The 22,427-nt window shown below is 38.6% G+C and overlaps 1 protein-coding gene across 1 annotated transcript in view; it reads right to left on the reverse strand.

Annotated features, from left to right (window-relative positions):
- Positions 1 to 662: 662 nt before the first annotated feature.
- Positions 663 to 22,427, reverse strand: part of ddias (DNA damage-induced apoptosis suppressor) — a 36,215-nt gene continuing 14,450 nt past the window's right edge. The window contains exons 3-5 of the mRNA XM_060826610.1: positions 14,901 to 15,062; positions 3,797 to 3,914; positions 663 to 2,235 (exon numbers count right to left, since the gene is read on the reverse strand). Coding sequence (XP_060682593.1) covers positions 667 to 2,235; positions 3,797 to 3,914; positions 14,901 to 15,062 — 1,849 coding nt within the window. The 3' untranslated portion in view covers positions 663 to 666. The remainder of the gene's footprint in view (positions 2,236 to 3,796; positions 3,915 to 14,900; positions 15,063 to 22,427) is intronic.

Genomic DNA, 22,427 nt, shown 5'->3' on the forward strand with positions numbered 1-22,427 from the left:
ATATGACATGTGTCTAAATAGTTTAACACCTTGTGATTGATTTATTTTAGAGATACAGGATAAATGAGATGTCAATACTCGAGTTTTAGCTGTTGAAGGTGGAATCCATTCATCAGAGTCACTGTCATAAGACGTGCTAATTGGGCTATTGCTTAACAAAGAGGAATTTAATGAAACCGAGGTATGATTGCTCCCAAATTGCCACTGAGACACTTTTTGCATTTGAGACAATTGCTGTTTAAGTTGACCATTTTGCCTTTGTCTGAAACCAGTTGACCTTGGACTTGGCCCAACACAGGGTGACACTTTGAGAGGTATAGTTTCTCTCCCTCTGAAGGATCTTAAACTTCGCAATCTTGAAACTGGTGTAGACTGAGAAAATGGAACAAAGTCCTGTGAATCTGAAAAGTCATGTTCAGACACATTTGGTGCATCACTCTCTGGAGGATTGTTATTATTTTGGATTTTCACAGCTGCATCTGAAGTACACAGCAAAATACTACACTGCTGCTCATTGAACTTATCATTAATCTTATAGAATGGTTCCGATAAAATGGAAAGGTTTGTTCTGAGACAAGTTGATGGTTCATCTTTATCGCTTCCTGTATCATTGAAGAGATCACCAGAAACATTGTATTCTTGCTCAGTACAGTGAGTTGACATATTCTAGAAAGAGGTGTTTTTATAGAAGGTAGAACCAGATGACAGTTGAGATATGCTTACAGGTTTAATATCATATTTACCTATGTAGTGTCCTTTAATGCACATTGAGTCTTGAAACTCACGGTCAATGCTTTTCTTCATTTTTAGAATTTGTTTTCCAGAAGGCAAACAAGTTTGAAAACCAATATTATTCAGTAAATCAGATTCATTTGCAATGTAAAAGGGATCTGCCAGCTTGTTAACTTGAGTAGCTTTATGCTCAGATGGAAACTTTGAGCATTCGTCCTGTGGCTCCTCCTCGAGGTTGTGCAGCTTTGATTCACATGTTCGAACACATTTGGTGCTGCAATTACTTATGTTTACTGGGTTCACAATTGTACTATAAATCTGCAGAACTGCGTCCTGAGTGGGAGGGTACGTACCACTGGGAATAGAGTCATCAACTGGCAGCATTGGTGGTGCAGTTGCTAGAGAGTTCTCCTTGCGTGTGATGTCACTTTTGAAGACATCTACAGCCCTATTTAGAAGACCCTTTGGATTCTTTAAGTCAACACAAGGGCTTTCTTTAGTTCCAAATTCCCTAGGTCTTTTTAAATTACAGTTAGTAGAATTTGTACACACTTTCTTGCATCTTGGACTTTGCCCTCGAGTTCTATTCAGAAGGTCATCAGTTTTCAATTTTTTCAAACTGCAGGAATGTATGGAACAGTCAACAGCAACTTCTTCATTGCATCTCTGCTGATCAGCTTCTACCTTTGCTATAAATTCATCGAGACTTTCAGAAAACAGCAAGTCATCCCACAACATGGGGTCAATGTGATCCATGCTGTCCTCTGATAAATTATAAGATTTATCAATAGACTGGTTCTCATCACAATCTTTGCCATTTGACAAAGAGTCTCTAGAGTTTTGCAGACAATATCTTTGCTTATTAAAGCTCGAATTGACGGAGTCTTTCTGTAACTCAAAGATTGTATGACAATATTGATGCATACAATCATCATTAGGCAACGGGAGACTCACCATTGCAGTTGGGCTATATTGATTGATATCACTACTACTTTGAAAATCTGAATTTGGAAAATGCAACAATGTACTTGTATTACATTTTCTATTCTGGCATTTTTCTGCTGCATGGTGGGAGGGGCTATACTTTGAAAGAACTCTTCTAGTGTCTGCTGTTGAAAGATCTTCAACTGCAACACAGTCACCTGAGGATAAAACAAGGGCAAAATCCTGTTGCCAAGGATTCGATAATCGGTTAGCATCATTTAACTCGGTGAAGGACTGAGTGTTGCCTGACAACAAGCTTGTGGAGCTCTTGATCATGGCACTGGACTGATCAACAGTATTGAAAGGACTATCAGATAGCATTGAACTGGGAGAACAATCTTGGAGATTGTCTAAATCTAAGAGCTGCTTATAATAATTGATAACAGTACATCCATAGATTGCAGTGTTTGGTACTGCAATCTGGCAGGCCACTAGGTGTTTTTCATATTTTTTCATGCTGATGGGAGCTTGTAAGGGACTCAAAGATGGTGACCACATACTAGGCAGAAATTCAGATGCCTGTGAATAAAACAAAAACAATTTCAAATGGCACCAGAAAATGGGATTACAAATGTTAAAATCTGATTAAATAAATATTGCAATTATACTATTAAAATGTAATATTGGATTACACATGAAGTTTAATGACTATTCTAAAATTTAAATTTACCAAGATTTTCTTGAAAATTTGATGGAATTCAAATATTATTTGTGACTATAAAATTATATTCCAGCTCAAAAATTATTTTAGGGCAGTCACTTCTCATATTCAAATTCCTTTCAAAATCCTCACTGTAAAACTAACTAGCCTACAAAGAAAACTGCATCTGTAAATTTCATGTAGCAACAAACTACTGCAGATGCTGGAATCTATACGGAAAACAATAAATGCTGGAGATCACAGTCGGTCAGACTGCACCCATTGAGAGAGAGCATCTCAAAACATTAGCTTTGGATGTTGTCTGACCCACTGTGATTTCCAGCATTTGTTATTTTCTGTAAATTTCACCTATGGTATAGCTAATTTAGCTCATCAAGTCATTGTCAGCGGTCTCCTGGACTGGTTCCAATCACCTGGAGAGAATCGAGAGGAATTTTCCAAAGCTAAATAACAGGGGGAAAATATCTGGGTTTTTGATTGTTTTTTTGGCCTCCCTGAGTGGACTACATGACATCTACAGAGTTGATGTAATGCATAAGACATTGCTGCTATAGATTAGATGAAGAATCAAGACTTTTTCTATCCTATGTCTTTGTACGTATGCATGAGTATTTATGTAGCCTCAAATGGATTCATTTTATACTAAGTATGCATCATAACCTTGATGATCATAACAAAAAGTCGAGTGAAGTTGACACTTTCAAATACTGGTTGATGCTAAATTTATAACTTATTTTGACACTTTAGTATCATTATTATATACAACTGGGAAAATGCTGATCTGTATCCCCACGATCAGAGAAGCTCATCGATGTCTTTGGAACATTACACAGTTTGTCTGAGCTGCATGGGACTGATAATGACTGAAGGCAGGCAAAATAATTGTATTAGGAACCTCCTTCCAAAATAAGTTTTAACATTTTAATTAGTTGGGGATTTTCACCAATAGCTAAGTAAAGGCAGTAAATTATAAAATAATGAATGGCAAGTCAACACCATGTTAATGTAAAAGCTGCTGCTCAATATTATAAAAGCTTTTTCTTTCAAAGTTAAATGCAGGAGAACATGCAACTTTGGTCTTCATTCAAAGAGTTTCTTAAAAATTGTATTTCATATTATTCTATGGACGGTTTAGTTCAATGGGAGTTTTTTTTAACCATTTTGTGGTGCTGAATGACTAACATTTACTTACAAAAATAATTACACTCATCGTAAATGTAAAACAGATGAACAGTTTTTAAGAATGAATGCTCATTTAAGCTGTAACAATTGATCTACGTTGAAACTGACATTGGCTTAAGCACAACTATTATTAATCACCATCTAGTTATTTGATGGAAAGAATTAGTTTGTAACGTGATGTAGGAAAGATTTTTAAACTTTTTATTTTTCATTTCAGAAGAAAGAAGCATAAAATACCTTCACTCCAAAGATAAAGCTCCTTCCAATAAAACAGTGTTCCACAGCTTGGACAAGCAAATCCTGATTTTTTTTTTCTTTCTGCTCTTGTAATTCCTTCTTCAAACCTTCACAGTATCTATTTGGAATGAAATATGCTACTTGATTAGGTGGAAGGAGAGTAGGTGATGAGCATAACCTGACTACTGGCATCTGATCTATGTGTGGAAAGACATGTTGGAGGAATTAGGCCTTTTACTAGAGTGTCACTACTATCAAAGCCACATATTCATATCTACCTAACTTGGAAGTTAGATGTTTCCCAGGGCACACTATATACAATCAGTGAGATTACAAATCACAAACTTCAGAGGACACTGTAATCTGTAAGGATGAGGGTCACAATTACTAAGACAAAACTATATCTGTTAGAAAGGATGTTTACTGATAATCACACAAAGTTTACCGCTATTTGTTACTCCTCAGCTATGGAAGCAGTCTATGTCCATATGGAGCACGACAACATTCAGGCTTGAGCTGACAAGCAAGCAAGCAACATGTGGGTCACTCAACTGCCAGGCAATCCTCAACACGAGAAAATTTAATCATTGCTCCCCGACATTCAGTGGCATTTTCATGGCTGAATATTTCCATTACCAAGATCCTGGAGGTTACCATTATCCAGAAACTGAACAGGATAAACCAGCTGGAGGTCTTAGAAAACAAAGATGGTTAAGTCTCCAGGACCAAACCAGGTGTATCCCAGGATGTTGTGGGAGGTTAGGGAAGAAATTGTGGTGCCCCAGCAGAAATGTGTGTATCATCGATTAACCACAGGTGAGGTCCCAGAGGATGGCCAATGTTGCGCCTTTAGATAAGAAAGGTTTAAGAGAAGACCGGGAACTATAGATCTGCAAGCCTGACATCGGTGGTGGTACATTGTTGGAAATTACTCTGAAAGATAGGATTCCCATAAATTTGAGTGGCAAGGACCAATTAGGGATAGTCAGTATGGTTTTGTGTGAGGAAATAATGTCTCTCAAACTTGATTGAGTTTTTTAGGAAGTAACCAAAAAGATTGATGAGAGCAGTGTGGTAGACATTGTTTACATGGACTTCAGTAAAGCCTTTGACAAGGTTCTGCATGGTCGGCTGATTAATAAAGTTAGATCACATGGGTTTCGGGGTGAACTTGCCAATTGAGAACAAAATTGGCTTGATAATTGGAGACAAAGGGTGGGTGGTGGGGTGTTGTTTTTTGGACTGGAAACCTGTGACAGTTGGTGTTCCTCAGGGATTGCTACTAGGTCCACTTTTGTTTGTCATTTATAGAAACTATTTGGATGAGAATATAGGAGGCATGTTTAGTAAGTTTGCAGATGACACCAAAATTGGTGGAATAATTGTCACTAAAGGAGATTATCTAAAGATTACAAAGAGATCTTGATCAATTTGAAATTTGCGTCACAGGTAGACAAGAATGGTTAAGGCGGCATTTAGCATGCTTGCCTTTATTGCTCAGAACTTTGAGCATAGGAATTGAAGCGTCACGTTGGGGTATACAGGACATTGGGGAGATCTCTTCTGGAGTACTATGTATTGTTCTGGTTGCCCTTCTAAGGATACTATTAAATTGAAGAGCGTTCAGAAAAGATTTACCAGAATGTTGCTGGGAATGGACAGTTTAAGTTGTAGAAGTCAGCTGGAAAGGCTGGCACCTTTTACGCTGGAGCTTGGGAGGTGGAGGGTGACCTTATGGGCCTTTTTATAAAATCCTGAGGACTATAGATAAGGTGAATGGCAAGTTTCTTTTTGTAGGCTGGGGATTTTCAAGAGTAGGGGGCATATTTTTAAGGTGAGAGGAGGAAGTTTTAAAAAGGACTAAAGGGGAATTTTTTTTTGAACAGAGTGATTCATGCATGAAATGAACTGCCAGAGGAAGTGATGAATACAAGTACAGCTACAACTTTTAAAAAGACATTTGGGATAAGTATACGCATAGGAAAGGTTTGGAGGGATATGGGCCAAATGTAGGCAAGTGGAATAAGTTTGGTGCGGGAACATGGTTGGCATAGACTATTTGGATTGAAAGGTCTGTTTCCATGCTATATGACTCTATGTAAATGTTGTGTTTATAAGAGTAGGTCAAGGCTGGGAATTTTTCAGAGAGTAATTCAAAGTCTGTCCACCAACAACAAAGTGCAAGGCAGGAGTGTGATGGTATACTCTTCAACTGCCTGGATCAGTCCAGCTCTAACAACACTCAAGCAGCTCGACATCATCCATGACAAGGCAGCCTGCTGCTTTGGAATCCCATTGAATACTAACAACATTTATTCCCTGCAAAAAAGCAGTGTGAAACATGTACAAGATGTATTGCAGCAACTTGGACAGCACTTTCCATCCCAAGGTCTCTACCAGTTAAAGAACAGGATAGCAAATATATGTGACCATAGGAAACTGCAAGTTCCTCTTCAAATCACACAACTCACCCTGACTTAGAAACAATGACCTCTAGTTCTAGATTCTTCCATAAGAGGAAACATGTACTCCATATCTAACATCGGTCAATACCCCTCAGGATTTTATACCTTTCAATTAAGTCACCTCTTACTTATCTGAAATCCACTGGATACAAGTCTAGTCTGTCTAACCTTTCTACATTATAGAATCATAGAGTCACAGAGATGTACAGCATGGAAACAGACCCTTCGGTCCAACACATCCATACCGACCAGATATCCCAACCCAATCTAGTCCCACCTGCCAGCACCCAGCCCATATCCCTCCAAACCCTTCCTATTCATATACCCATCCAAATGCCTCTTAAATCTTGCAATTGTACCAGCCTCCACATTAGACAACCTTCCCTGCACTGCTCCATTGTATTTATATCTTTCATTAAATAAGGTAATTCAGTTGAGATTCCAATGTTTGCATAAGTGAAGCATACTTTTGTATTCTATTCCCCTCACAATAAACAACAAGACGGGGAGATAAAGTGGTATTATTGCTGGACTAGTAGAACGAGGTAATGCTCTGGCAACATGGGTTCGAATGTCACTATGGCAGACGATGGATTCCGAATATTTTTAAAAACAGGAATTAAAAGATTTACATTTAAAAAATCATGAAACCATTGTGATTGTCATAAAACATATCATTTATACAGAAATTACATAAAGTAAGTGGTCATCTGGTGAAAATATTGAGATCTACAGAACCAGGCCCAAATGGCCACTCGACAGAGAAGGACATAATGAATAGTGGTGAAAACATATTAAATGAAAATTAATCTTAAAAAGGAAAGCTATGCAGATTTGAAGAACTAATGGAGAAGTCAAGATAAGTGACAGCTGGAACAGGGACCATAATTTAATACAGGAGTATAGGCGTGCTCAATTGTAGAAGCAGCTTGCTATAGAACTCTCAACGAATGGATCCAATCAAAGTTTTGTGGTCCTCCCACAATCAGTTATCTTTAAGTTTGGGAAGTCCAGCACAAATGCAAAACACATCTGAAGCATTTGCATTCATTTTTTTGCATCCATCTCCACTCAAGTATTGTATCAACCTCTTTCCAAGATTCCCATCACAGAATTAATTTAACTAACTAGTTTAATTCTCAAGATATGGCTGATTGTACTGAATATGTCAACAGTGATGGGTCCTGACAACATCTTGGCTCTAGTCCTGAAAATGTCTGCTTCAGAACCACCTGTGAGATTAGCTAAGCTATTCTAATGTAACAACAACACATCATTCACACAAATTGGAAAATTGCTCAGGTGTGCCATGTCCACAAAAGCAGGATAAACAATGCAACCAACTATTGCCCTTTCATCTACCCTCAATCATCGGAAAAGTATTGATAGCACAGCCAATGACACTCTCCAAGTGGTACTTACCAACAACCAACAAAGGCAAAGTTTGAATTCAACTAGGACCAGTTGGTTCAGGCTTCAGAAACTATCACTCCTTAATCCAAACATTAACATCAAGGTAGCATCTGAGCAAGTGTTGCATCAAGGAGGCCTGGCAAAACTGAAGTCAATGCAAATTGGTGAAAACAACACGAGATGGAGTTCTACCTAGCACAACAAAGTGGTAGCTGGCTGTTTGAGGTCATTCATCCTAGCTTCAAGATATCACTCCAGGGAATCTCAGTTGTTTCCTAAGCTCAATTATCATCAGCTGATTCAGGATAAACTTATAACAACATATGGACACTGTTCAGGACAACTGACATTTGCATCACACATAGTGGGCAATGACCATTTCCAACAAAATAAAATCTAAATACATTCCCTTGATTGACTATTGAATCTTGGCATTTACCAATAGACTCATTGGAACATTTGCATCAATAATCTCCAAAAAGGGAGAATCTAACCATCACCCCTTCATAATCACTAACTGCTAAATCTACCGCTAACATTAGATCCTGAAGGTCACCATTGATCAGAAACTGAACTGGACCAGCTACATAATCATTATGGCTACAATGTACAATTTACTTCCTAACTGCTCAAAGCTTCTCTACCACTCACAAGGCACAGGTCAGAAGTGTGATGGAACAGTTTCTACCTGCCTGAAACTGCACAGATTCACATTAAGCTTGACACCATTCAGCTCAAAGCACCCACTTGACTCGCACCCAATTCATCATTCATTCCCTCCAATATCCATACACCAGTATATACCATCCAAATGGTGAAGCAACTCACCAAGGCTTCTCAGACATCACCTTTGAAACCCATGACCTCTACAATCTAGAATGGGGCCAACAACCTAAGATTCCAGAGCAGAATGCCACTCTTTAACATTTCATTTGCAGCTCCCACTTAAGAGTATTCATTTCACCAATTCATAATTTCACAATAATATTTAATTATCCAGGTTTCTGCTCTGATTGGTTATTGAATGGTTATATTCTGCAACTGCACTTTAATATGGAAAAAGTGAGCAGTATTTTGTAGGACTGATTTTCTTATTTGGGAATGGAATTCAAATTGACCCCAGCAGCTAAAGGAACACTTTAAAATGGCATACGTCATCAATGTACTTAATATTCCAAGATCTGGGTGAACTGAAACCTAGACATTTAGCACATTTTCCTCTAATCATATAAACCTGATTTTAAAAAAATTTAACATTGTCAAATAATAGTGCAGATAAACGCACTGCAGTGTTAACAAAGTTCTAGACCTTAGTCAAAAAATATCCACCTAGAAGTGACAGATAGAATGAGGTTTTAATTCTACAGAAATAAAGACAAAAACAAACTTAAGTGCATAATGTTCCTTAGATTCTTGATAAACAATGTTTCCCCTCTTATTCATGCCTTTACTCATTCTACAATCTTGCTTTATCGCGTGGCTCTCAAGTTTTAGAAAATATTTTAATAAAAAGCTAAGTCAAAAAACGGACAAGGGCAGGAAGTGCTGGTAAATACCATCATCTGCACGTTCATCTTCAATTTACAGACAATCCTAACTTAGAAATAATCACCATTCATTCAGTTTTGCTGCAGTCAAAATCCTGGAACTCCTTAACCATTGTAAGGGAATGCCTTGACCACACAACTGCAACAGCGTTTGGCAGCTGCTCACATTCACCTGCTGAAGGGCAATAAGGAATGGACAATTTCAGCAACTCCTGCTAGGGATATCTGCATTTGGTGAATGAACAACAAAAAAAAAGGGCCGCTGTGTTATGTGTACTGACTGCATGAATAGAGCCCCAAGCTGATCTCAGTTATTGAATCACCTAATTCCTGTATTTAATATGAATTTCCAACCGGAAAGGAACATTATTTAAAGGGGTTTTGGTCACCTAAATTTATGGTTCCTCAAAAGAGAAGAAATATTAACTAAAGGAGATAGCTAAATTCAACAGTCATTGAAGTAATGCAGGGAGAAATCCTAAAGAAAAAGATTGTCTCCCTTAGAGAGATGCGTCAAATTGCAAGAGTGCAATTTCTACATTGCTTTACATACTGCTATGCTGACCATGCCACCCAATGATTGTAGCAAGTGGCAAGCACTAACTACTATGCCAGCAAAAAGATCCTTAATGCTACATGTTCACACATTCACTTAAGTTCTTTGGTTGTATTTGAGCAGTCATTTCTCAAACTCCTTTTCCTGACATGCGTTCCTCTTCTAGTTCCCCACAGCACAAGGCAAGAGATCAAAGAAAGAAGCATGTGAATAGGCCTTGAGGAGTGCACCATCAGGCTCTGGGCATAGAGGCATGAAGTAACATGAAGTCAAAGACCTCTTCATGTCATGAATCATGTTACAAGAATATACAAATTAAGAGCAGGAGTAGGTCACTCAGTCCCTTGAGCCTGCTCTGTCATTTATGAAGATCATGGCTGATCTGATTACTTTTCTGCCAACTCCAGTCAGCTTTCACACCCTTGCTCATCTGTAGTTTATCCACCTCTGCCTTAAAAACATTCAAAGACTCTGCTTCAACCACCTTTTGAGAAAGAGAGTTCCAAAGAATCATGAGCCTGTGTTGAAAAAAAACTCATCCATTTTAAATAGGCAATGGCTGACTTTGAAATAGTTACCACTAATTTGAGAGGCTCCACAAGAGGAACAACCCTTTTCTTGATATATCCTTTCAAACTCCCTCAGAATCAGATACCTCTCAGTTAAATCACCTCTTACTTTAAATTCCAAAAGGTATAAGCCTATTGTCCAAACTTTTTTCAAGAGACAACCCAGCCATTCCAGGAATTAGTTTAGTAAATATTCTCTGAACGGTATCCAGTGCATATGCATCCTTCCTTAAATAAGAAGAACAAAACTGTACACAGTATTCTACATGTAATTGTATGAGCACCCTGCATAACTAAATCACAACAACCAACCAACCTCGCCCCGCCCCCACCCCACCACCACCTGTGTACTCAATTCCCCTTGCAATAAATGATAACATTCAGTGTATTAAATTTCCTAATTACTTCCTGTCCCCACGACTCATGCACTAGGGCACTATCTGCATGTCACAGCATTGCTATCACTCAGTATTAAAATTCTAAAACAATTATTCCTTCTGGCAAAATGGACAATGGAACAGTGATCCACAATGTACTCTATTTGCCACACCTTTGTTTATGCAGTGAGTCAATTTACCCGAGTTAAGGCATATGCAAGTTTCCATCCCTCAGAAGAGTTATTTATATAATTTGCAAGAATTCACGACACCAGCAATGATTCCTGTGGCATTTCACTCATTACATTATGCCAACCATAAAAGTATACATTTATGGCTATTCTGTTTCGTACTAGCCAGCTAATACCTAATCAAATGTCTCACAGAAATTGAGTATGGTGCATCCACCGCATGTTACACCTCAGAGCATCCCAATAAATCGGTTAAATAATTTCCCTTTCCTAAAACTATGTTGACTGCCTGATTGCCTTAACTTATCTATGTGTCCTGCTATAATACCTTGAATAATAGCTTCTAACACTTCCCCAATTACAGATGTTAGGTTAATTAGCCTTCTGCATTTCATTCATCTTTTTCCCAATTGGACAGGTTGAAACATTACTATCTTTCATGGATGATTGATTAGAAACATCAAAATATCATTTCACCACTTCATGGGTCAAAAATGAGGAAAAGGAAAGCTGAATAAAACTGAGTGTTATCACTGCACATGTGGAAGCTCTTGGAATGTCTACACATGATAATGTATACTGAATTAAAGTACATTGATATGTACAGTTCACGTGTGCAAAAATGATATGAAGTTCTGTTGCCGAAGAACTATTCACCACATTGATGTATTATACTGCAGGTATGAAGAGTTAATGATAATACACTAGTTTTGATATCTTGATGATAGGGACTTGGTTAGCCATTACATTTTGAGTTGAATTTGAATTACTGAGGTTTTACATATTAATTCCATTGAACATGTATACACATAGTCATTGATTTTGTGCAAAACTAATAAAGATGGCTCAGAGCATTAAGTATTATTTAAACCTGCATTAGATGGGTACTCAAAGAAATTCTGAACGATCAAGGCCATTGTTGTTTTTGAATACAAGGAATACAGTTTCAGTTTGAGTGAAATAGTTGGAAATTGTGCTTCTTTTGAAAGATTTTTTTTCATCATAGGTCGCTGCTCAAACTCATTCACAATTGTAAATGCAAAATCTGGCATGAACCACAATTTTTAAAAAGCTATTTAAACAAAACTCCTTGATCCATTTAAGGGTGGTAAGCTGTAAAGTGAGCATATTAGCATTTTGAAACCACAGAATCAAATGACCACTGCACAAACGTCTTCACTGGACCATATGTTGACATCGTCAGTGGTCAGTATAGCAGCAGTTAATTGCTACTTATTCCAAATATAAGTTACAAGTTAAATCTAAAGTGTTGGCAAGCTGAGGTAAAGTAATTGCAGATTGATAAAGGCAACATATCATTACAAAAAACACATTTTGTGGAGCTAGAATCAATCATTTTCAAAGGATTTTTTTCCATTTTACAATATGCTGAAATCCCACAGTTTACTTGCCAAATATTAATGTGTTGCCTTCACATGTTTAAATAAATTTTCACTTGATTAATCTGGCCAAGTACAGTATGAAAGAAATACTATTTTAAAATGTTCCTGATCAAGGAGGTTTAAATGACTAACTTCATAGTTTTCAATATGAAAGCTGAAACTTAATCTTTATGACTCCAGCTTCAACTATATTAAGGCATTTGTATTGTTATTTAGGAAGAGAAATGGTATGTTTAACTTCATTGCAAGGGGCTTTCTGCTTAAGATTAATGAGGTCATGCTCTAGCTGTATAAAGCCTGTTGAGACTTCAACTGGAGTACTGAGAACAATTTTGGACCAGTTATCTAAAGAGGAATAAATTGCCATTGAATGAGACTGACAAGAGGTTCACTAGATTAATCCCCGGAGTGGTGGGATAGTCTAATGAGGAGACTGGGCCTGTATTCCCTACAGTTATAAAGAATGAAGGGTGATTAAACTGAAACTTATTAAGTTTGTACAGAGTGTGACAGAGTGAAAGTAGTTTGGATAGTTCCCATGGCTAGTGATTCTGGAATCATAAGATATACCCTCAGGAAAAGTGACAGGCCATTTAAGGCTAAGATAAGGAGGAATTTCTTCAGAGGGTGGTGAACTCTACTACATGGGGCTGTGGAAGCTCAATCATTTAGGATGCTCAAGACAGAAATGATGACATTTATGAATATTGCTGGCATTATGGGATATGCAGATCGCACAGGAAAGAGGCATTGAAGGAAATGATTAACTATGATCTAACTTAATAGCTCAGCAGATTCAATGAACTTAATGACCTACTCCCACATAAGCTTTCCGTTTCTATAGATGGAATAGAAAGATAACCACTAACTATTCCGCATATCAGGATTCATCTAGTTTCTTGGTTATGAATCTAACACATATTTCAAAAAATGTTGTAATTTCCCCTCTACCAGGTCCCAGGAAAGGGGTAGAAGATACAGGTTATATTTGAGATTTCAGCATTCATAATGGAGGCATAGAGATGTACAGCATGGAAGCAGACCCTTCGGTTCAACCCATCCATGCTGGCCAGATATCCCAACCCAATCTAGTCCCACCTGCCAGCACCTGGAGCATGTCCCTCCAAACCCTTCCTATTCATACACACATCCAGGTGCCTTTTAAATGTTGCAATTATACCAGCCTCAGCCAGTTCTTCTGGCAGCTCATTCCATATACGTGCCACTCTCTGCGTTAAATAATTGCCCCTTAGGTCTCTTTTATATCTTTCCCCTCTCACCCTAAACCTATGCCCTCTAGTTCTGGACTCCACCATCTCAGGGAAAAGACTTTGTCTATTTACGCCTCATGATTATGTAAACCTTTAGAAGGTCACCCCTCAGCCGCCGACGCACCAGGAAAAACAGTCCTAGCCTATTCAATGTCTCCCTACAGCTCAAATCCTCCAACCCTGTCAATATCCTTGTAAATCTTTTCTGAAACCTTTCAAGTTTCACAACATCTTCCCGAAAGAAAGGAGACCAGAACTGCATGCAATATTCCAACATTGGCCTATTTCAATGTCCTGTACAGCCACAACATGACCTCCCAACTCCTATACTCAATACTCTGACCAATAAAGGAAAGCATACCAAACGCCTTCTTCACTATCTTATCTACCTGCAACTTCACTTTCAAAGAGCTATGAACCTGCACTCCGAGGTCTCTTTGCTCAGCAACACTCCCTAGGACCTTACCATTAAGTGTATAAGTCCTGCTAAGGTTTGCTTTCCCAATATGCAGCACCTCACATTTATCTAAATTAAACTCCATCTGCCACTTCTCAGCCCATTAGCCCATCTGATCAAGATCCCGTTGTAATCTGAGGTAACTTTCTTCGCTGTCCACCACACCTCCAATTTTGGTGTCATCTGCAAACTTACTAACTGTACCTGTTATGCTCGCATCCAAATCATTTATATAAATAATGAAAAGTAGTGGACCCAGCACTGATCCTTGTGATACTCCACTAGTCACAGGCCTCCAGTCTGAAAACAGCCCTCCACCAACATCGTCTGTCTTCTACCTTTGAGACAGTTCTGTATCCAAATGGCTAGTTCTCCCTGTATTCCATGAGATCTAACCTTGCTAACCAGTCTCCCATAGGGAACCTTGTTGAAAACCTTTCTTAAGTCCATATAGATCACGTCCACCACTCTGCCCTCATCAAATCTCTTTGTTACTTCTTCAAAAAAACTCAATCAAGTTTGTGAGACATGATTTCCCACGCACAAAGCCATGTTGACTATCCCTAATCAGTCCTTACCTTTCTAAATACATGTACATCCTGTCCCTCGGGATTCCCACCAACAATTTGCCCACTACCAATGTAAGGCTCACTGGCCTATAGTTCCCTGGCTTGTCCTTACCACCTTTCTTAAACAGTGGCATCACGTACTTTAGGCTGTGTTTTTATTTAAAGAAAAAAACTGCAGAATATCATCACTATACTTCAATAATAGTATATTCTTTAATGAATTGTTAAACCTTATTAACAGGGCTGATGGGGTTACCAAGCCATCTAAAACTTCATAAATTTTTACCTCTGTAGGCATTCTGCTGTTTCTCCAAAATAGGGTTCAAGGCAACTCCCAAAGACAGTAATATTAAATATGTCATTTTTTCTGGCAACTTTGACAGAAAGCCTGTATCTGTAATGCGTTTCCTGTGCTGTGGACACGTAACCATGTTTTAGGCAATGATACCTAGAGAAAGAAAATTGTTGAGAGACGATCATGACAGGTAAAACTCAGATTCCAAAAGAGACACCTTTTTGTGCCTCAAGCAGCAAATTGAAAAATACATTAGACTGAAAGAACTGAATACATGTGTACACATTCACCTATGATTAAGACCATAAAAGAATACCTAAATCAGTGAGTAAATCTGCTATCTTACAGATTAACAAAAGTAAGCTATTGTCAAAGTGCTTGTTGACAATTCACTTGGAAGTTTCTTCGGCAAAGAATTAAAATGAAAACAATTCAGCCCATCTTTGATATGGGAAATATAAATTCAAGCTGAGAACTTTACAAAAAGTTACACTGAAATATTCTTTTTTAAAAAGTTGTTCTTGGAATATATATATTGCGATTTATTGGTCTTCAAAGAAAGTGGTGAACCATTTTCTTGAACTGCTGTAGTCAAAGAAGTGTAGCTACATACACGGTACTGCTAGGAAGTGAGCTCCAGGATTTTGTCCTGGTGACAGAGGAGGAATAGTACATACCTAGGAGGGGAACTTGGAGGTGGTGGTGTTCCAAACCACCTTCTGGATACAAAGCAGCTTCAGGATATTGAGGCTGAGTATGAGTGGGCAAGAGCATGGCCAATAGAGTATCATGTGGATGAGTGGCAACAAAGCCGCATTGAATTGAGTGTGGAATTAGGAGCTCTACCAAAACTGGAATCAATGAGAATCAGGGGTGGAGAGGTGTGCAGTGGGGGAGACTCCTTCTGGTGTCATGGTGGATCACTGGTTAGCACTGCTGCCTTATAGTACCAGGGGACCTGGGTTTGATTCCATCTTGAGCGATTGGCTATATGGTGTTTGCACATTCTCTCCATGTCTGCTTGGGTTTCCTCTGGCTGCTCCAGTTTCCTCTCTTAATCCAAAGATGTGCAGGTTAGGTGGATTGGCCATGCTAAATTGCCTATAGATTAGATAACTTACAGTGTGGAAACAGGCCCTTCAGCCCAACAAGTCCACACCGACCTGCTGAAGCGTATATCACCCAGACCCATATTCCTACATTTACCCCTTCACCTAACACTACGGGCAATAGTGTCCAGAGATGAGCTGGTTAGGTGGATTAGACATGGGAAATGCTTGGTTACAGGGATGGCACACAGGGGCTGGTCCTGGGTCTGGATAGGATGCTTATTGGTGGGTTAGTGTGGATTTGATGGGGGGGATGGCCTGCTTCCATTCTATTGGGATTCTATGATTCTTTTCAGCTATTTCAACATTGATTTTCACTCCATCATAAAGTTAGAAGTGGAGATGATTACACAATGTTCAGCACCATTCACAACGCCTCATTTCCTGAAGATAAAGTGTTGGGCAAGCTAATAGAGTTAAAGGTGGACAAGTCTCCTGGCTCTGATGAAATGCAGAGATGGTGATAGAAATAGCTAATGCACTTCTGGTAATTTTCCAAAATTCACTGGACTCCAGCAGATTGGAAAACAACAAATGACACCACTGTTTAAAAAAAAAAGAGAGGTAAACAGAAGATGAGGATTATAGACCGGTTAGCTTAACCTCTGTAGTGGGGAAAATGCTTGAAGGAAGAAATAGCAACACATCTAGATAGAAATTGTCCTGTTGGGCACATGCAGCATGGGTTCCTGAAAGGGAAGTCATGCTTAACTAATCTTTTGCAATTCCATGAAGACATTACGAACACGGTAGACAACAGGGATCCAGTAGATGTGGTGTATCTAGATTTCTAAAAGGCATTTGACAAGGTACCACACAAAAGGCTGCTGCATAAGATGAAGATGCATGGCATTACAGGTAATATATTAGCATGGATAGAGGATTGGTTAACTAATAGGAAACAAAGAGTGGGGATAAATGAGTGTTTTTCTGGTTGTTGATCAGTGACTAGTGGTGTGCCTCAGGGATCAATGTTGGGACTGCAATTATTCACAACTTACATAGATGATTTGAAGTTGGGGACCACATGTAGTGTGTCAAAGTTTGCAGATGACACTAAGATCAGCGGGAGAGCAAAGTGTGCAAAGGACATTGAAGTGAGTGGGCAGATGGAGCACAATGTTAACAAATGTGAAATCATCCATTTTGGTAGGAATACTAATAAAAAGGACTATTATTTGAATGGTAAAACATTGCAGCATGCTGCTGTGCAGAGGGACCTGTGCATTATTCACAGAAAGTTGGTCTGTGGTGCAACAGGTAATTAAAAATGTAAATGGAATTTTGTCCTTCATTGCTAAAGGGATTGAGTTTAAAAGCAGGGAGGTTATGTTGCAGCTGTATAGGGTGCTGGTGAGGCCACACCTTGGAGTACTACATACAGTTTTAGTCCCCTTATTTGAGAAAGGATATTGGCACTAGAGGGGGTGCAGAAAAGATTCATTAAGTTGATTCTGGAGTTGAGGGGGTGGGCTTATGAGGGGAGACTGAATAGACTGGGATTACATTCATTGAAATTTAGAAGGGGGGGGGAATCTTATAGAAACATATAAAATTATGAAGGGAATAGATAAGATAGAAGTAGAGAGGATGTTTCCTCTGGTAGGTGAAACTAGGACAAGATGGCATAGTCTCAAAATTAGGGGAAGTAAGTTTAGGGCCAAATGGAGAAAGAACTTCTTCACCGAGAGGGTTATGAACCTGTGGAATTCCATGTCCAGTGAAGTAGTTGAGGCTTCCTCATTGAATGTTTTTAAAGCTAACTTTTTGAACAGTAAAGGAATTAAAGGTTATGCTGAGAGGCTGGATAAGTGGAGCTGAGGCCACGATAAAGATCAGCCATGATTTTACTGAATGGCACAGTAGGCTTGAAGGGCCAGGTGGCGTACTCCTAACTCCTATTTCTTATGTTCTTATGTTCTAACTGCTTGTAGCTTCCCGATATGTCTCCCTCCCTTTGTTCCTATGAATGTTACTTGCTACTGATCATGTTGAATGTTCAAATCTTGTTCTATACACATATGAACTGTTTCAGTATCTCAAGGGTTGCGAATGGAACTGAACACGAATCGTTAGCGAACATAACAGTTTTGACTCCACCACTGGATACTCTCTCTCCACACCCCTCGAATCAAATTGCTTTCTAGTTTGCTCTGGTTAGATATCAGACTTGGTCAAATGCAGCTTTATTGAAACTGCAATCTCTCTCACTTCACCATTACAGTTCAGCTCTTTTGTTCTGATTTGGAACAAATAAGGAGGTCAGGAGCTGAGAGACCTTTGAAGAAAAACCCTGCAGGCACCCTGCCTCTATTCCCGATGAAGGGCCTTTGCCCGAAACATCGATTTTTCTGCTCCTTGGATGCTGCCTGACCTGCTGTGCTTTTCCAGCACCACTCTAATCTAGCCCTTTGGGGAACCCAAACTAAGTGTCAATGAGCAGGCTGTTGCCAAATTAATGCACAGCACTACCAATCACGCTTCCCCGATGGTTGATTGAGTAGACTGATGGTGCACACAGTAATTGTTCCGCTTTTTAGCGATCCCAAACTATGTTAATATTTGAAATACACTGCAACATATTCTAATTACTAGTAATATTTTCTTTAAAAGTTTGTTTTTGATAAATGCTCAAACTGCAGAAATTCCAAGGTCCTACACACAGCAAAAGAAGAATCAGCGGAAGCACAGGAGAATATAAAACCATACTTGGAGAATACTTACATGTGGTATTCTACATCTAATCAAATAACTTACAGCAGTCTCATCTCTGCTATCATTAATGAATCATCCTATATTTTATTTAAAGCTTTTGGTATACTCATTCTTTAGAACAGCTCCAATGACTTCACTGGATGCCAGTACAATGGCCTAGTATGGAGGTGGATATGGAATGACTGAATAAAGAAAAAGTACTCTTCATTGGTTGAGACCCATAGATTAGAAATATTGTAGAAAAATAATTACTTCAACGGCAAAAGTGGGTACTGTAGAGGCTGGAGATCAGAGTCAAGATTAAAGTGGTGCTGGAAAAGCACAGCAGGTCAGACAACCTACAAGGAGCATGAAAACCAAGATTTTGGGCAAAATCCCTTCATCAGGAACAAGCCCTCATAAAATGCTTGAACCGTTGGTTTTCCTGCTTCTTGAATGCAACAATTACTTCACACAGATGACTGGCTGAGTACTTAATTCAGATATAATTCTCTTGTTGTTCATTCACATTTTTGTCATGTTATTAAGTGAGATGTAGTTGAGAAGCCTATGGATACAATGTTTGATTTAGCAATTGTGCTAAATTCAGACAAGTTTTACATCTTGCAGGTGCATATTATGTTTGATTAAAGATCATGGTCATATACAAACCTCTATTTTGCAAAGCAAGTGAATCAAAGAGATGAAACATTGATGAGGCATTGTGACAATTAACAATATTGTAGTAAATGTGCACATTGAAAACAGGTCTGTGAAAAGTAACTTCAGTACTTATTAAGGAAGCACAAATATAATTAACTGTAACCACTAAATGCAAGGCAAAATGTTAAAGACTGACAGGATACAACATGTGAATACTTCACCTTATCACATCCATTGGATATCCTATTGTGCTAATCATTTTCTGTATCTCATCTAACCATGTGGATAAACACAACAAGATCTCCCAAAAAGCAAGTCAGATTTAACTGAAAGCTAACCGTGTAGGTGGTTTGTTAATTTGCTAACCTCCTATCTGATCCTGAGTTGGATATTCAACATTATATCTTCTCCATCAATTCCACAGTATTGCCGGTCATTGTGCCAGCCTCAAACCATCTGCAGCTGCAATATCTATCCATGCCTTTTCTGATTTTAAATTCAACTATTCCAATGGTTTCTCAGTCAGATGTTTTCCCTCACACTCTATAAACTGAACCTTATTTGAAACTTTGTTCAAATCCTCCTTTGGTCTTCTTTATCTTGGTAACCTCCTTAAGCTCTCTGCAAATTTTGTCTTCTTCCAATTGTAGTTCCAATTGGAACTCAGAAATGTATTGTAAAAAAATCACAGTATAGAAAGGGATATTTAGGCCATCATATCTGTGCCAGCTGAACAAACTAGCCACCATTCTAATCACAATTACCAGCACATGGATCTGTTTAGCTCAGTTGACAGGATAGTTGGTTTGCAAAGCAGTGTGATGCCAAAAGCATGGATTCAATTCCCGCATTGCTCGAGGTTACTACAAAGGGGTCTCCTCCTTAAACTCTTCCTTCACTTGAGGTATGGTGGCCCTCAGGTTAAATCACCACCTGTCGTTTCTCTCTAATGAGAGAGCAGCCCTCTGGTCTGGTAAGACCATGGCAACACATTACCAATACTTACCAGCACATATGTAGCCTTGCAAGTTACAGGGCTTCAGGTGAAACCCAGATTATTTTCAAATGAGTTGAGGATCTCTGCGTCGACCACAAACTGTACAGTAAATTACAACCGCTCCCTTTTCTTCAAACCCTACTAACTCTTCTACTAATCGCATTAAAACTTACAGCCTGCTAATTGATCTTTCTGTTGGGGAAACCAGTTTCTTTCTGTTCATTCACAGGATGAGTGTCACTGACAGGGCCAGCATTTATTGAGCATTTTTAGTTTCTCTTGAGAAGATAGTGGTGAGCTTCCTACTTGACCTGCTGCAGTCCACATGCTGTATGGTGCTGTCAGGCATGGTATACCAGGATTTTGACCAGGCAACACTGATATTTCAAAGTCAGATGGTGACCGGAGTGGAGTGGAATTTGCAGTGATGATGTTCCTATGTATCTATTGCCCTTATCCACTATCCAAGCACTTCATTCTTCTGTGCACCTCTCTTATGTCACCTCTTAGACTCCACTGTTCTAAGAGCTATCCAATCTTTACATATATTATAAATTTCCAGGTCTTGGAACATTCTTGTAAATCTCCTCTGGACCATCTCTGGAGCAATTATATCCTTCTTGCAATGTGCTGACATAAAATGCTAGCTGTGGCCTAACTGATGTCCTTTATTGTTCCAGTGTTGCTTGCTCTTGTATTCAGTATCTCATCCAATGAAGAAAAGTAACTTATATGCCTATTACCTATCTTGCCAACTTCAGGGACCCTGTGAATATGCACTGCAAGATGTGACTTCTTTCCCTTCTCAGTACCCTCGCATTTATTGTTTACTCCTTTTCTTTGTTTGTTCACCCCAAATGCATCAAGTTACACTTCTCAAGATTGTGTTCCATTTGTCTCTTTTCCAACTACTCAACCAAACTAAAAAGGTATCATCCTGCCATTAACAGTCTAACTGAACCATGAATAACTGGTTAATCTGCATATTTTTCAATCATTCTCCTTCCCCACCCCCAACCACTTAAGACTAAAAGGGACAGAAAAGCAAATTCCAATGAAACACTATTGGAAAGCACTGTCCAATTGCAAAAATATCCGAACAGTCAATCCTTACAGCACCCATGGCTTCCTTTAACAGGCTAAGATATGTTTCATCCTGCTCTTGCGATTTATCCACTTTCAAGAAAGTCAGTCCTTCTAGTACTTCCTGTCGAATTGTACTTATTTTATCTGATATTTCGCACTCATGTTTACTGGGAATGTTTGCATCATCCTGGTACTTTGTCAAGACTGAGAAAAAAGTACTCATTTTGAATCCAATTTACATTTTGCACATCCACACACAAGTCACCATGTATCTCTCCAAAAAGTTTACCTCTTTGCTTGGTCATCTTCTTGCTCTTAATATACTGACAAAACATCCTTTGATTTTTTACGATTGTTTTTTCATATCCTCCATGTGCTTACCTAATTTCCCTTTTCACTTCACCCTTGGATTTTCTATATTTCCGTAAGGTTCCTGAGTTTTGATTGTTTGAAGTTTTTTTTCCTTTATCTTACATGGTACGCTTCTGGTTAGTTAGGGGACTCCAGATTTGGTAATACCACACATTTTATTTGAGGGGACATGTCAACATTTTATCTGTAGGATCTTACTTTTGAATGTCTCCCACTGATTTAACACCATCTTTCAAGTAGCTGTAACAGTCCACCTGAGCCAGATCTTCTCTCAATATTATAAAGTTTGCTTTATCCCAATTTAGAACTTACTCCTGCTCGATATTTATTCCTTTCCATAAAGTTTAATCTAACTATATTAAGTTATTGTTTTTAAATAGCGTTGTTTCAGAATAGATGGTTCTGACACTAGTTCTTTTTTGGAATAATACTTTTGGATATTTGTAGCATTTATACTGGCATAATGTCTCAACTGGAAGATAAATAGCATTTGATCAGTAACACAATATGACAACCTATAGTGTGTGCTGGTTATTGATGTTGGTTTGAACTCATACAATATGATTAACCTTCTACATTGATTCTAATGACTTTTTG

This window comes from Hemiscyllium ocellatum, chromosome 6, assembly GCF_020745735.1.
Source record: "Hemiscyllium ocellatum isolate sHemOce1 chromosome 6, sHemOce1.pat.X.cur, whole genome shotgun sequence".
Classification (NCBI taxonomy): domain Eukaryota; kingdom Metazoa; phylum Chordata; class Chondrichthyes; order Orectolobiformes; family Hemiscylliidae; genus Hemiscyllium; species Hemiscyllium ocellatum.